The sequence below is a fragment of the Alligator mississippiensis genome, chromosome 1 (genome assembly GCF_030867095.1).
Source record: "Alligator mississippiensis isolate rAllMis1 chromosome 1, rAllMis1, whole genome shotgun sequence".
In the NCBI taxonomy this organism is placed as follows: domain Eukaryota; kingdom Metazoa; phylum Chordata; order Crocodylia; family Alligatoridae; genus Alligator; species Alligator mississippiensis.
The window spans coordinates 166,582,417-166,599,254 of record NC_081824.1 but is presented as its reverse complement, the minus strand read 5'-3'; the positions used below and the strand labels follow the sequence as shown (position 1 = coordinate 166,599,254).

At 45.7% G+C, this 16,838-nt stretch overlaps 1 protein-coding gene and 1 long non-coding RNA gene across 4 annotated transcripts in view; one reads left to right on the top strand and one right to left on the bottom strand.

Annotated features, from left to right (window-relative positions):
* Positions 1-216: 216 nt before the first annotated feature.
* Positions 217-8,456, bottom strand: LOC102560255 (cytochrome P450 1B1). 2 transcript variants are annotated; one of them, XM_019500565.1, is made up of 3 exons: positions 8,356-8,456; positions 5,649-6,656; positions 217-3,511 (listed from the first exon to the last, which is right to left on the bottom strand). In XM_019500565.1, the coding sequence occupies exons 1-3, from the start codon at positions 8,382-8,384 to the stop codon at positions 2,893-2,895; spliced, it is 1,656 nt and encodes a 551-aa protein (XP_019356110.1). In that variant the 5' UTR covers positions 8,385-8,456; the 3' UTR covers positions 217-2,892. The 2 variants fall into 2 exon arrangements, with proteins under 2 accessions (XP_019356110.1, XP_006270110.2); XM_006270048.3 differs by lacking the exon at positions 8,356-8,456 and adding an exon at positions 7,670-7,922.
* A 3,999-nt stretch (positions 8,457-12,455) lies between these two features.
* Positions 12,456-16,838, top strand: part of LOC106738286 (uncharacterized) — a 76,443-nt gene continuing 72,060 nt past the window's right edge. For both annotated transcript variants that reach the window (XR_009456303.1, XR_009456302.1), the window contains exons 1-2: positions 12,456-12,994; positions 14,445-14,529. This is a non-coding gene — a long non-coding RNA (uncharacterized LOC106738286). The remainder of the gene's footprint in view (positions 12,995-14,444; positions 14,530-16,838) is intronic.

Below are 16,838 nucleotides of genomic sequence, written 5' to 3'. Positions count from 1 at the left end.
CAAATAAGGAACAGTTATGGATGCCCTACTAAAGCCAATGTTCCCTGGCTGCTTCAGGACAAGAAACTGTTCAGACAGAAAAGATTACTGTCTAGCACAGAAAAGGCAACTCTTTGGCCTGCCTGTAACTGAAGAGTGCAGAAAAAGTATGTGAACAACTAAATTTTTCCAGTTTATGCATTATATTGAAAGAACAAAGCCAGCAAGTATAAAGAATGCAGGTGCAGTAAGATTTTTATTCAATAATTTGGTAATACAGTCATCCATCTTAAACATGTCCACAAATATTAGCTTAAGAACTGCGTACATTCTAAATGAATGTTAATAAATTTGAACTTTTTTACAGTGCATATATTTGACCATAAAATATATTGCATATTATCTGTTCATAAACATCAATTTCATCTGTATGAATGAAAGTCATGTTAGCAGCCACTTATGTACTTTAAAGCTTTTGGGTAACATACAAAATTACAAAAAGTCATTTTATTTGTTAAAATGCAGAAAAAATGATCTGGGAGTTAGCACAGCTATTCTGTTGTGGTTTATATCTTTGATAATACATGAGATATTTATATAAGTAGAAGAGAAAAAATGTGTTGCTGGCATCTGATCTAATGTGGATCTGAATATGAAACTGTAGAGTATGTTATACAGCATTTCACAGGTATAGGCTAAGTTCTGGGATATCATAGATTTTGTCATCCACAAAATACCTGAGGATACCCCTGTTATACTGAAAAGGCCATTTAATATTAATTGTTGCTGTTGTTTTGAAATACATGAAGATGCAATCTTGTGCAAAGCCAAAGAGATGTGAGATAGCAGAGTCGGGTTTGCTATTACCATGTGGAAAGCAAAGAGTTCTTCTAGATGTAGGCAACCCCCGGCACGGGTGCCAGAACATGGCATGCGAAGGCATTTTGCTTGGCGTGCACCTCAGAGCAGATGGTGTGGAACGGGCCAGGGCTGTGCTGCCACAAGCATAAGGCCCCTTGTGGTTCCCCCGCCCCTAGCACACCAACATCTTACAAGTCAAAGTTGTGGGTGTTTTGGGCACTCTGCCCAAAAACATTGCTGACCTGCTCTAGACCCTGACATGGCCCCCCTTTGAAGTCAATGGCAACGCTCCAATCTGTTTCAAAAGGGTCAGGATCAGGCCTTAATCCTTCTCCTGTAAGTGTCAATGTGAATTTTGCCATACTATCACTAGGGGTAGAAGTGGACTTTCTATATAAGTTAAGGATCAATCCTGCAAATCCTTATTCACACTAACAGTCCTTATTCAGACAAATTGCCCCATTGATTTCAACAGGTTATGAATATTTATAGGATATAAATATAGGCCCATATTTTTCTGGATACCAGATGGTCTGACTATACAACAGTCAAGTAATAGGACAAGTGCCCTTAAGTTCCATTGATTTCACTTGGAACTGAGGGTGGTTTGTACCTCACAGGACTTGTGCAGGACTTTGCAAGGTCATAGACTTACAAATAATGGGTTTGTGCCGTATCTATAATGAATATTGTTTATTTCCTAATGAATACATTGAGACAGAGGAACAAAGCTGTAAATATTTTTCAGATAAACCCTAAACTGAAGGATATCATAAGGCTCTTTATCTATTTATTATTTTTAAAAAGCGTTTTCTGGAGTAAAGCAAAAGACATTTTTGAGTTACAATTAATGGACCCAATCTGTATCTGTACCCCAGCTTCCCATTAGTTTTTGTTTCATATCCTTATTGAAAGTGTAATGCATTAATCCATGATGAACCATCATATGAGTAATTTTAATTCAAACTAATAGAAAGACTATGGGATAACCATCAATACTGCATACATTATTCAGTCTTTGTAGCACAGAAGTTCCAACCCAAAAGCCCATTACAGGAAAAACCTTACCCACACAAATTTCAACTGGACAACTCATGATTAAGGATCACTCCTGTGCCTAAGAGTTGGTAAACATGGGACATAAGCTTTTAACTGAGAAACAAAGTTCATAATAGAAGGCCACTAGTAAGTTTTCCTAATTTAAAAAAATTGCTATTTTCTTTTGATTGAATAATTTCTTTCTTTTTATGAATACGTTAATGGATTATATAGCGCATCTACCATTTGGTGACAAACCAATTTTATTCTTTCCTTTCAAGATGTAATGAAAGTCCATGTGGCAGTACATCTGTTTGTTCGTATATATAGTTTACAGACAAAATATGAATTACATTTCAAAAGATTTTCCTTATAGCAGTCTAGTTTTTTGTCATACTTGTAAACACTTTGGAATGTTAAAGGCAAGACTTTTTACTAAAAAATTAATTAAAAAAATTTGAAGGTTCTTTTGATTTGTTTAAATCAAAGCACAGATATACATCCCAGTAGTTATAATACAGGACGTACCATAGGTTCATGCCAGTTCCCAGCAGCACACCCTTGTTGAATTGAGCTCTAATATTCTGGGCACCTCTCTTTCTATAACAGATTCACTTTGGGATGTTGAATCAGGGAAGGCAAATTGGGGCTTGGAGCGTTTCACAGAAACAGAGAATGGATTGTGCAAAACTGTGTGTGTGAAGATACGCTTTTCTTACTGCCTGTTTGGAGTGCTATAATAACTGTTTTCTTCCTGCCTATTCACAAACAAGTCAATGTACTTTCCAATCATGTCTTTGCCCTTGTTTCATCACTTCATATAAAGGGTCCATTGGTTCTCTCTTTCGGAAATTAAAATAAACAAACAAAAAAAACTTGCTTGCTGCTACTCCCTACTCTAGTGCCTTCTGTGGTGCTTGCTTTCTTCCAAAGAGCCCACCAGAGTATATTATAATTAATTTAATTTATGTCTAAAGAGAGAGAGAGGAAGGAAAATCCTTACACACTCAAATTTCAATGTTCATAAATTTGCTGGAGGTGATTTTCACTGGCTGTCTTCTCTGCTTGCAGTCTTTGAACAGCACTGTCTAGCAAATCTAGGGAATCCCTAAGTGTGACATTAACTGTAAAAGGCTTAGGTTTAATGGTCAATCCATAAGTAAAATCCATTTTAGGGTCCTCATTTGGATTAGCAGTAAAGTTGCACTGGTGCACAAATATGGAAGTAAAGAGAAAGAGCTGCATCTTAGATAACTCGTCTCCAATGCACCGACGTTTACCTAATGAAAAAATCATCACACTGCTTGTAAGATCTTTGTTGAGAAATCCTCTCTCATCCAGGAATCTCGATGGGTCAAAGTCCTCTGGGTTGGACCACTTTGCTGGGTCATGATTCACTGACCACTGATTAACAAATATCACTGTATCTTTGGGAATGAGGTAGCCCATTAGGCAGGTGTCAGCTGTGGTAGCATGTGGAATAGTAACCGGCACAAAGCTGCTGAAACGCAAAGATTCGTACAGGAAAGCCATGACGTAGGGCAGGTGTGGCTGGTCTTCAGCAGAGGGCAGGCGATCTCTACCAACAATCTTATCTATTTCTTCTTGCAGCTTAGCTTGCACTTTTGGATACCTGTTTAAATATAAGTGTGTAGATATAAGCTATCTATGCAAGCAAAATATTAACTTTCAGTCAGCTAATTTTTTTATATAATTCTGTGCTACTAGAGCTGGTCTGAAATCACTGATAGAACATTGAAAAATGCAGTTTTGTCAAAATCAAAATGTTTTGTGACAATTGGTAGATTTTGACCAAAATTTGATGGGGAGAAGCCAAAATATTTCATTTTGATAGTGTTGTTTTGGTTCATTTCCACTTTTATAATACTGTATATGCATTCTATTTAATGTTAACTTTATTTATTAATGGAATATGAAATAGGAAATTCACTGACTATAAGTTAATAAAACTATCAAAACAGGTAGACACTTCAATTTTGAATAGAAATTACATTTTTAAAGCATGGAATGAAAATTCTGCTTCCAACTAGCTCTCTCTACAATTTTAAGTCTATTAGCACTGGTGCTTAAATTAACATATATAAAAAAATTCTGTTTTAGACTGTTGAGAGCTATATGCTTATTAAACTAAAAATAAATTCCCTAAACTTAAAATATTATCCAAAGAAAATAGTTCATGAGCATTTTAACCCATCAGTTTGTGAATACTTACCATAAAATGGTATCAAACTAAACTTTCTTAATACTATAATATATTTTAGGATCACTAGCAAAAAGTTATCCTATATTATAGACTTGTCACATCAAAAGAAAGATTATAAAATAACTTCATAAAATAACTCTTCAGAATTGGCTTTTCATGTCTCTGTTTCCCCTCCCAACATATTTCTGTAAGAGAATTTACATGTAAAAAATATATTTCAAGTTCCAAGCCAGGTATGGATACATGAAATTATATCCTATCCTTAAGGTGTGAAATATTTGTCTGATTTTTAAGCAGCAGTGGAGTAGATGAGCCTAAGGAAAATCTCATAAAATACCCCCAGAAAGCATAAGTGATTAAGGAAAAAAAAATGGGAGCTAAAAAAAAGCAGCAACACTGGTACCTTGCTATTTAAAAACTTCTTCCAGCTGCAAGATTCCACCCTCCCCTCTGCTGCACTCTGCTGAGTCCAATCCGTTTCAGGAAACCTTGCATCATAAACGTGTTATTTTCATAGGTCCCCAACAGATCTACCTATTTGAAAGTTTTGAGGTGGTTTTCCACACGTCACACAACAATGTACATATTATAGGAGCATTAATAAAACAGTGCAAACTTTTTATCTAGCTTAAGTAGATGTTATCCTACAATCTCCTTGATCTTGTCCTGGGAAAAGTTATTATTTCTAGGTTTTGTTTTGTTGCCTTTTTGCCAGCTTCACTCTATATGTAACTCTTACAGCAGAATGAGTTTTTTTCTCCAGTATCTTTATTTTTGGCAGATTTCCCGGAGCTTCCGTGTTAGTTAATCGCAACAACTTCAGTGCCTACAATTACAGGATTGTTACCTTACCTTTACTTTCCATTAGAAACCAAGAGCTAATAACCAGCTTGCTTTGGTTTAGAGCATGCACATCACTGCAGCTTTAAGCTCAGGCCAATTTGTTCATGGACTGCATTAGATTTTGGTTGCAGGATTTGTTCCAACTTGTCTTTTTTATGTCAGGGAAAGTGCTCCGGACAGCTAGACCTATTAGCTTATAAGTGTTGTTTATTTGAGTTGGCTTTGATCTGTGGATCATTTCCAACAGCTGCATCTTGTTGGCTTGGAAGAAGCAGAGCTGTTGGGTAGTGGTCCCCAGCTTTGCTTTGTGATGGGTGACAGCAACACAAACACTTGACACTTGGGGAAGGCACGAAATTGCCCTCCTGACTGAAAATTAGTTAGAGCAGTTCTCCTGGGGCTGAGATGCAAAACTGGAGGTTGAGGAGGGGGAGATCCTTGGCCTTCCACCCCTGAGGCTAAAAACAGACAGCTGTTTTAATCTAGGGCTGATGGGCAGGTGCTGGATGTCTGCTCTAGCATGTGCTGATTAGTATACATGGAAGCAGACTCATTTGAATCAGCTGTTCTGTCACACATCTAGCAGTACTCCTATTACATGGCACCCCAGAAAAGAACTTGAGGCACCCCAAGCTGCCACCGTCTCCTGGTTGGGACTCCCTGGTGTGTATGTGTGTGTCAGAGGGGTGTTTAGTGCACGCACCTGATGAGGAAGAGGAGGAGCCACTGCAAGGCCGTGGAGAGCGTGTCCTGGCTGGCACCGAAGATGTCAGTGACTGTGGCAGGCACATGCTCAAGGGGCAGACGGGGCTGCTCCTGCTGCAGGCGGATAAAGGCATCCATCATGTCGCGGGGGGCAGCACCTGGGTGGAGGCTGCCATGGTGCTGCACAAACTTGGCACGCACAAAGCCATAGAAGTCACGGTTGAGCTCGCGGAAGGCAGCATAAGCAGCTCGCACAGGGCTGGGGAAGCAGCGCAGCCAGGGCAGCACATCCACCAGGCTGCCAGCACCCACGGCTTGGCCGAACTGCTCATTGCGCCCCACCAGGCGCAGGAACTCGCTGTCACTGTGGCTGTAGCGGTGTCCGAAGCACAGCGCACTCATCACGTTGGCTACTGCCACCACCAGGCTCCGCGCTGGGTCCACAAAGGCACCACCTGAGCTGCCCCATGCCAGCAGCCGCAGCAGTGCCTGGGCCTCAGCCAGCAGGTGCTGCTCAAGGCGGTGACGGGCCCCAGCACCACCTGTGGAGAAGGAGCGCACCATGCCCTGCGCCACCCGCCGGTGCAACTGCCACAGCTCCGAGTAGGTGCTGAAAGCCAGGCTGCGCCCACCTGACACCAACTGGAAAGATGGGAAGGGAGGGCGCCCTGCAAAGGTGGCACCCTGGCGTACCAGTGCCTGCCGGATGGCTTGCTCACCATTCAGAACCACGACGGGCCAGGTGCCCAGGCGCAGCTGGAAGATATCACCGTAGGCTCGGGCCAGGCGAGTGAAGGCCAGGTGTGGCGTGCTGCCCAGCTGTGCTGCGTTGCCAATCAAGGGCCATGCAAAGGGGCCCGGTGGCTCCCGGCACCTCTGCTGCTGCCGCTCCAGCAGTAAGTGCTTGCCTAAGTGTAGCATGGCCAGCAGGGACAGCAACAGCAGCAAGCAGCACTGTGGCACTGGGAGGCTCCACACCACTGCCACCAGTCGCTGCAGGGCTTCACTGCAAGGAGAAGGGGGAGATCAGAGTGGGATTCATGGCCCTTGCATCTGCCCACCCAGGGCAAAAGGTAAGTGATAAGCATGTGGTGGCAGCACCTCCCTGGGCATCCTGTCAGGGTTTGCTGTGGCAAGCACAGCTGGGATTGATGGGGTAGACATGGCAGGATCTGTATGCACACACATATAAAAATCTGTGTATGTGTGTGTGTAAGGTAGTGGGGTGGGCATAGCTAGATAGATAGATAGATATTGATATTTATATGTTATTCTCATAGATGTCCAACAGATCTATGATTGATAGATAAAGATACATAGATAGGTATAGATAAAAAACACTACAGCAGAGCCATTTGCCATGTGTGTGTACCTTGAATTAGCCCACCATTGTTCACAATAAATACTATGATATAGATAAAGTATTCTCATATATACTAAGTACCCTATAAATATATATGTATATGTATATTCTGTTTGTGCCCGAAAGCTTACAAAGAACAATTTTTCCAACTATTTAGTTGGTCTAATAAAAGAGATCACATTTACCCAAAGAACCTTGTCTGCCTCTGTACACACACACACACACACACACACACACACACACACACACACACACACACACAGTGGTGCTGCTGTAGCTTTATATATACACATGCATACACATACACACAATATGTATATATGCTATATATACTTATATATGCTGCTGTAGCGTTATATATATGTCTATAGATAGATACATACGTGTGTATATCTACCTCTCGATTGATCGGTGGATCTACCTCTCGATTGGATCTGATTGGATCGATACCGCACACCCGCTACATACATCCACACTATAGGTACATCTATAGACACACACGCAGCGCAGGCACTCATGCCCCTGCCCCACTGGCCGCGCCCACCCCCGGCTCCAGCCCTGCGCCTGGTCCCTGGCCCCCGGCGCGGTGCGGAGCGGTGCGGCGGAGCCGGGACAGCTGCCCCGGCTCCTGCAGCCCTGCGCGGGGCCGCACTGACCTGTCCGGGAGAGCCTCCATCGGGGTGGGTCCCGGCGGGGCTCCGCAGCCCGGGGGAGCGGCCCCTCAGCAGCGCCCGCGCTCGTGGCCCGGGGCGCGGCGGGGGCTGTGCGGGCAGGCGCCTCCCGCCATCGCCTGCCCCGGGCGGTCCAGCTCCGCTTCGCCCCGCTCCCGCCTGTCACCCGCCGCTCCGGTGAGCAGGGGCTCGCGGTGTCCCGAGGCAGGCGGGGAAGCGCCTTCATCTTCGGCGCTTATGAAGGTGCTGGCCCGCCCCGCCCCGGCCCGCCCTGTCGCCTCCCCGTTGCGTGCGGGAGCCGGCGCCTCCGCCTCCGGCACCTGACACGGGCGGCGGGGACACGCGGCCGCGGGCGGGGAGGCGGGCTCGGCTCGGCGGCTGCGGGGTGCCCGCGGTGCCCCGCGCGGGGCAGAGCCCGCTCCAGGCGCCCCCCGCGCTGCCCCCTCGCCCCGGGGCTCCTGCCCCTCCCGCCCTTTCCCCAACCCGACAGGGCGCGCGCTCGTCCGCCCCGTGCCGCCGGCTTCCCAGTGCCCTCTCCTGCCCTTCCCTCGAGGCGGCCCGGCCCGACCTGCCCACCCTTGGCTTTCCTCTTACTGAAGCCACGGGGGGGCCGAGCGGACCCTGCGGGAGCCAGCGCCCTGAGCCCTGCCTCAGCACCTCTGTTTTGTTACCTTGAGAGAGAACAGCCACCGTCTCCCATCCCTTTTCTCTCCCAGAGACAAGAGGCGACTAGGAAGAGCCTGGCTATGGAGCCCTGCCATTGTCCAAGGACTGGAGAAAGCCAGGGCAAGTTTGGTAGGTTGAGCTGGGAAAACAAGTTCCTCCCCCCCCCCCCCCCCCCCCCCCCCACACACACACACACACACACGGAAGTCCCTATATACATCCCCCCCCACTGAAGTCTCTCCACATACACCCTACACACACACTTACACACCCACTGAAGTCCTTACATATACACACCCCTACACACACACACTGAAGTTTCTACACACCCTATACACACACATCCCAAAGTCCCTACACACAGATCCTACCCCCCCACTGAAGTCCCTACACACACACACACACACACACACATTGAAGTCTCTCCACACACACACACACACACACACACACACACACACACACACTGAATTCCCTACACACACCCCCAAAGTCCCTACACACACACCCTACACACACATACATACACACACACTGAAGTCCCTACATACACCCCCCTACACCCCCCACTGATGTCTCTACACACACACACACTGAAGTCCCTACACCCCCCCTACACACACACATACCCTACACCCCCCCCACCACTGAAGTCCCTACACACACACACACACATGCACACACTGAAGTCCCTGCCCAGGGCACCTGCAGTCTAAACAGTACAATTTGAACCTTATTACCAGCTTTCTAGCACGGCACAAAGGCTGGGGGAGGCATTGATTGGCCTTTGGTGTCTTAACAGGGTCCTGGCAGTCAGGATGAGACCCTTAGCTTGTGCTACATTCTGGAAAGGGAAGAGTCACTAGGAAATTTCTTCTCATGTTCTTTTGCTCTTGGCCTTGAAACCAAGGCCAGTGTCTCTGACAGACTCCACATCCAAAGCCATCAGCTGGTACCCAGACCTTTTACTCAGCATTATTAAGGAATGCAAAGGGTCCTTGAAACTGAGATAATGACATAAAATAATGGCTTTACTAAGGACCAGATCCAAAACTCACTAGTGTCAGTGGAACAATTCCTGTCATCCTCCGTGTGCTTTTGATCAGGTCCTAAGTCATTTCCATTCAGTTTTACCACCCTTCCCCCACCTAATTTCCTTTTTCTTACTTTCCATTGTGACACTCATCCCCAGTCAAATATATCTGCACCTCACTTAGATGTTTGTTTCTTCATGTTTGGTTAAGGCATATTTCCCCAGTTCTGGGTGGAGACCTTACTCCAGACAACACTTGTGGTGAATCCATTCCATGACTTAGTCAAAGTGGATTTTGTCCAACTGGCGATTTAAGATTGCATCCATCAGGCTTGTTCTCCAAAAAGAATACCATTCTTGTTTAAGGCTTAAAAAATATAGCTGATGCAGGATGGGAAAGAGAAAATTTGCTGAGAAAGGCAAATAAGGGTGTCTGGTGAGGTATGTGGGAATTTTGAGGTGAAAGGAAAGGAGTTTGGATCCATTAACTCTCCTTAAATAAAACTCATGATATAAGTCAGTGGGGATTCAAAATTAGTCCAATTGCAGACACTCTAGAGAGGCCAAAGAGCCTTGCAATTCATTGTTAAGGGAAGTGGATGGCTTGCTCTTAGGGTGACAGCTGGCTAAGGAGGAAGAGTTCCTAAAGACTAAGTGTTATTACCTGCTTGGAGACTAAAGAGGTTTTCTTTACCCTTTGGGGGAAAGTTGGGAGCCTTACACTGAAGTTCTCTTGCTTAAATAGCTCTGCTTATATCAGTAAGAACTTTTGCATGAATAGGAATTACTTAAGTTAGTAAAGGTACATAAAATCAACTCTGAGCTTGTCTCAAGTGGTGGCAGCAGTTCTCTCTTTTTGGTGCTGACCGAACTGAGCCATTACATAGTTTTGAAAGCATCAGCTTCCTTTCATTGGACTGATTGCTGCACACAGGGACTCATGTGATCAGCAACTTAAACTTCACGAAGGCTTGAGTCAAGAAGTTGCTGAATTTTTCCCATCCTACTTAGCCTCCCTATTCTGAGGCTGACACTGTCCCTCTTCATTTTCACACAAACCTAGAAGGTTTTCAAGAAGTGCCTGGAGAGCCATCTATCTGGGGTGGTTATGGACAGGAGTGGGCAATTATTTCTGCTGGAGGGCTGCTGTGAGTTTTGGTGAGAAGTTGAGGGCCACAAGGGTAGCCCCACTCCTTGACAGGTGCCCCTCCCCCTGGTCGCCATCTTGGGACTGGAAGTCCCACCCCCCTGGCCCCTGACCTTTGTCACCGAATGTGACCCCTTGCCCAGAAGTATTCCTTTTGGGAGGGGGGGGTTGCCATCTTAAAACCGGAGAAAAAACAAATATACTAAAAAATAATCTACTATAACTTATTTTAATTTTATTTTAAAAATATTTTGTCCTGAGTTATGTGTGGTTGCATAGTGTATCTAGAGGTGATTGCAGTCTTACTCTTGTATATTGTGTGGGGGGCTAAGGGGGTGTATGTGGGGGAATGGTTGGGGAGTGGGGGGGTGTTGGGTGTGGGTATGGTGGGTGGGGTGTAGAGGGTGTGTGTGTGGGGCTATGTGGTTGGGATGGGGGTGTGTAGGAGGGTGTGGATGTGTGTGTGTGGATATGGTGGGGGTGGGGGATTGGGAGTGTGTCAGGGAGCTGAGGGACGGTGTGAGTGTGTTTGGGGTATAGTGGGGGGTGGGGTGGGGGGCTGTGGGAGGGCATGGGGGGTGTGTGGGGGGGGTGTCCTCAGAGTCCCCGGAGTGTGCAAGTCCTTGAGCCACATGTAGTAGCAAGCGGGGCCAGCCCCACACAGCCCCATAGCATGCAGCTCCCCATGCTCCTGCCCCAGACCCCAGCCGTAGGTGGTAGTACCATGCAGGGCCAGCCCCATCCAGCCCCATAATATGCAGCTCCTGCTCAAGTCCCTGGCTGCACATGGCAGCAGCATGTGGGGCCAGTCCTACCCAGCCCCACCCAACCCCACCCAGCCCATAGCTTCTGCACTCCTGCAGCATGCAGGGCCAGCCTAACCTGGCCCCACTGAGGGACTGGCTTGCCGAGGGGCAGCGAAGGCCAGGGCTTACGGAGGGCTTACAGAGGGGCATGAATGATGCGTGCCTCTGGAGGCTGGGGGGGCAAGACAACCGCCCACAGGTAGCAGCAGCAGGGGTGCGGTGGCAGTGAGCAGAGAGCTCCTGCAGGCAGCTGTGGTGGAGTCGGCAGCGGGGAGCGGTGCAGCAAGTGCTGATTGGCAGTTTGTGACCACCCACAGATGCCGCCGGCAGCGGTCAGTGGCAATCGGCAGCTGCCCACAGATGCCACTGGTGGTGTCGGCGGTGAGGGAGGGGTGGGGGTGGCGAGCGGCGACCGCCCGCAGGTGCCACTGGCAGCATCAGCAACACTTCTCTTAGGGGGTGCGCTGCCAATCTCAGGGGGTGCACGTGCTTCCGCGTGCTCCCCTGCGTATTGCCAGTGCAGAGGGGTCCCACGGCCTGGATGGAACTGCCTGACAGGATGCTGCCCACAGGCAGTATTTTGCCTGCCCTAGTTTGGGAGCAGGACAGCCAGTATCTGTGCAATAGCCTGGACTCACTAGATGAACCTTGTGGTCCCTTCTAGCCCTGTGATTCCAAGTTCTCTCCAAGCCTATGCTCTCTTTTGTATTTCCTTTTCTGAGATCATGGTTCCCTCTCCTCTCAGTGAAGCTTTTGTGGACCAGTAGTCACTCTTTTATCCTTCAGTAACTTCAGAATGGAGTTTGTGCAAAATATTTACAGCTTATAGACGATTCCAACCCATGACTCATAAAAGGCTTTGAATGTATTTTTTCTGATCATGTGCTTCTGAATCGTGTGCAAAATATACAAGGTTAAGAAATGCATGCAGTAGCATAACTGCAAAATCGAGACAGTATGAAACTCCTGGGCAGCTTAAAACAAACTATAAACAGAAGCATACCTTATTTTTTTGTACTATTTAATCTCACAGGCATTTTGTAAACAAGTGGGGCCCAATTCTGATCCCAGGTATACTGGTGTAAACAAAAAGTAGCTCCATAATGTCACAACCCAAAGTTGTGATTTTTGTTTTGTGTGTGCTTTGGCACTGCTAAATTATTTTCCCGCCAAATTTGTAGCTTTCTTTGCAGTGTGCATTTCTTTTTGCATCTGAGAAATGCTCGTTGCAAAGAGTTCCCGCCATTTGTATGATAATTCGAGCCACATTATTGGCTAATTCTAAATTATGCACACGTGGAGGCTAGTGATTGGCTTGCTAGCTGTATAAAAAGCTTGAGTGGTTTCTGCCCAAATTGGAGGACTCCATGAACACCAGGAGGAGGGATCTTCACGCTGTGTGAAGATCTCTAAGCGCTGCGGAGCCTATCAGACCCAGCACATTTTGAGCAGGCAACAGAGGTCTGATCAGTCTCTAGCCTCTCCCCATCACCGATTGATTCCTAGACGTATCCCTTCCCCTGCGCGCAAAAGAGACAGACCCATGGAGCTTCAACAACTCCGTGGGAGAGAACCGAGCTTGTGGTAGTCCTCAAACGAGGATTTAACTGGAGCTGTGCCTGGAAAACTGTCCAGCCTACACCGCGACCATCTTCGGTGTAAGTAAACAATCTTTGAATCAACCATTACGCGTCCGTGACTAATTCTAGCTCGCTGCCGGTTTTCTCCGACCCCACGTGCCCGGGCTGCTGGCCACAGCCCGCGTGCGCAAAAGGGCCCTGGATCGCTCCCGGCCCGCACACGTAAGAAGATTTATACCGGTTTAAGATCAGACTTAACTCCTAAACATTTACAAAAGTACCAGATGAGTGCAGCTGAGAATTTGGCTCCTAGGGTTTGTTCTGTTGCTGGGCTTTTGTTTTGTTTTTTAGATGTCAGGCACTTGTGTCACAGTAAGACAAACAAGCTAAGGAAAAGGTCTTATGTACTCTGGGAACCTACCTCAGAAAAATCCATACTACCAAACTGTTGCCAGGAGACTTCTTTTTTTCTTCTTCTTTTCTGTTTTCTTGCTTAAATCTTACAATTATAGAGGAAATTAAATAAAATACAAGGAGAAAAAAGTCTAGTAAATAACTTAAAAGACCTGATTCTGATCTTATATCAGAATAAATTTGAGATGTATATAGTTATGTATGATGTATAAAACCAGTCTTGGACACTTATGCTTATTAAAGAGCTATGACATTATTAGGGACTAAGCAGGTATGTTCACTGCCTGGACTTCACTATTGCTGGAATAATTATGTTTTGCCTACCACCATTTCAAATGAATAGGCCAAAAGTTGCTCCCACCATCAGTCACTGGGCGTGTGATGACTTCTTGGTGGGGAACGTTCAGAGTCCAAATGATTAGTATTTTAAGTGGGTGAACTGTCAGTGTTTTCAACCAGCAACATTCTAGTAATTCATCAGCCACAAATATACGATAACCTTTGTGCCCTGGAAGTTGAACACATACTATTCATGGAGACGGTCTATGAGAAAAAATAATTAGCACTTGTGAAGTTGACAGCTGAATCAAGCAGGGACACAGAACTATGAACATCACAAAAGTTTTCCTAAGCGAAAATGCATTCTTCTCCAACACACAGGGTCTCGGCTGCTGTTCTGTTGTAGCTAATGGAGTTAAGACAATTTATACCAGCTGAGAATTTGCTTCTAGTTGTTAAGGGTCTTCCCCTAATGACTCTCTCTCAATCAGCAGAAGACTCTTCCACATTAGTAATCACAATCTAGTCATCCCTTTTGTTCTCATTGTTAAACACCAACAAGTAAAAAATAAATCTTAAAAACAGAGATTGGGGGTTGAAGGTGGAGGGAAACAGAGCAATATGGGTTACTTTGCAGAAGGGCTGAATTCTTCCTCAAGAATATGTGTGTCTGTACCATCTTTTCTGAATTTGAAATGTATTGTTATATATAAAGATAAGAATCCAACACCTTTTTCTATTAGAAGGAGTTAGACAAAATGAGTTCAAGCCATGGAGAAAAAGGCAACTCTTTAATGGTATCTAACTGCTTTGTGTGTTGCTCTTTACTTCCTAGGTGTTCAGCTTTATCAGTCAGGCAAAATCAAAGATGACAAGAAGAATACTCAAGAAGGCAGTGTTGCCTTGTGCTAAGGGTACTGGTGAGTGTCAGCAGACCTGGGTACTGTTCCTCTGTCTATTATTTCTCCTTTTTGTTTTCCTTGGTCTGTCTTTGATTTAAGGCGGTGCATGTACACTTTTCAGGATAGTAACCACCTTTTTAGTTCTGTCTGGTACAGCATTTGGTGCAGTTGGGTCTTGGTCCCTGATTAGGGTCCCTAAGCTCTCCAGTAATACAAACAGTAACAGTAATTATACCAACTGTATTATGTGGCTTTTCAGCACCCAGCACAGTGGGGCCAGGGTTTTGATTGAGACCTCAAGGCACTTCTGTAATGCAAGTTTGCCCCTGATCCTTTTCGTAAATTCAGCAGACTTAGAAGGAAAAAATACACCCGTTGGCATGGGTATTTCTTCTGGCAATTGAGAACAAACCCAAGGGAAGCGTCTGCTTGTCTCTGAGCCATACTGTTATTCTAGCCTTCAGCAGTAGCAGATCAAAGACCACAAAGCAAAGAGGCTGCAGGTGCCAGTTGGGACAGGTTCAGTCTTTTCACAACATTGAAGTAATACACCTTCACTAATGCCTGTTAATCTCATGGCACGCCAGTGAGGAAAGAGAGACAATACAAGAAATCCTTCTTCCAAACACCCACCAGACTCAAATGGACTGCAAAGAGTCCTGTCAGCTCCCTCCATAGCAGCAGCTGTGCTGGACTTGTGCTCTAGGCTTCATAGATGTGGTAGAGATGGAAAAAGTGATATTTGGGGTCACAACAGCAGGGGCTCCCTTTTGAGGTGAAAGCAGGCATGTCCAGTTAAGGCATCAATTGATATCCTTTGGGAAAGTAGTAACAGCAGCAATGCCAAGGACAGAGAGGGCAGGTGCATTCCAGAAGCAGGGCAGGACTCAGGTGAGCTCCTTGTGGAGGGGTATCAGTAATATGGGGCCTACACAAGTGAGCTGGCACCCTCTCATGGAGATAACAAGCGGTGTCCAGCTCTGGCAGGTAGTTTCCAATGGCAAAGGTTGCAGGAGCAGCATTACTGGAACAGGATGCAACATTCCTCCTTTGAGCAGATGGGCACATCAAGCTTCCTATTGTCATTCTGTGCTTCTTCCACTTCCTGAGCTAGTTCAGCTTTCTTTACCCTGTACTGCAGTGTGTGGGGTAAACATACCCAGGAATTGCTATTACTATATGATTTTGGGAAAGTGTAAAACGTCCTTCATGGACAATTATGTAGGATTGTGGGACTGAGGCGGCAGGCACTGCATATTTGGGCTTATACCAGTTTCCTCAGTGTGAGGTAGGGGTTAGGAGCAGCACCAGGCCCTTGAAGGACTGCTTTGGCTGCAAGCCAGGCCTGCTTCTCTTCCTTTCTGAGGTGTACATGATATGCAAGCCAAGTCCAATCAGTGGCTGTCCCAAGAAGATAGATAGCATGATCCCTTGGCTGTTTGCATTGCACCCCCTCCCCCTGCACACCTCCCCTTCTCCCTGACTGACTTTGATTACTGTACTTTACATGAGCTTTTAATTTGTGTGCAGGCAAGTACAAAGGCACAACCGGATATACCTGTTATTTGAAAATGACCTGAAAGAGAATAGTTTATGTGAAGCCTTGGGTTATGGTAATGCTTGCACGCGATTCCTCAGTATAGAGTAGGCTGCAGGCAAGTGATAGATAGAGGTGATGAAGGGTGGAGGAAAGTTTTAAAGCAACAGACCCTTATTTAATTCCTTTTTAACTTTCCAATTATGTAACCCTCTTGGATTTATATTGTTTGGGGAGCCAACCTTTTGCCTTTTCTACAGACAAGAAATTCACTGTTTACACCACATTTATCCAGGTGAGTATTTTCCATACTTTGCTAGGAATCATCACTGCAGCTTCTAAGAGTTAAGTTTTTCACCCATCACTTTTTCACTTGTTCAGCAAGCCACCCATATATTCATTGATACCATATCAGTGGGAAATTTGTCTAGAGCAGAAGACTGGGAGTCAGGGGAACTGGTTTCTATTCTTTGGTCTAACACTGACTTATCACATACCTCTGTAAGTAGCTATTCAAAAGGAGAAAGTAATATGTTTACTGTATTTCAATGATTCCACCTCAAATCAGTTAAGTTGTGAAGCTCCTGTACATGGCCAGCTAGCTCAGCCTGAGTGGTTTTATTTCTGATATGTATATTATCTGCAAAGATTTTTTTTTTTTTTTTAAAGGAATTCAGTCAGCATTCTGAAGTATGAGCTGGAAGGAAATCCAGCTTGTTGTCAGCTTTCCTTCAGATCCACAGTGCTTGCAGGTCTGGAATGTAGGAAGATTAAAACTTGGGCACCATGG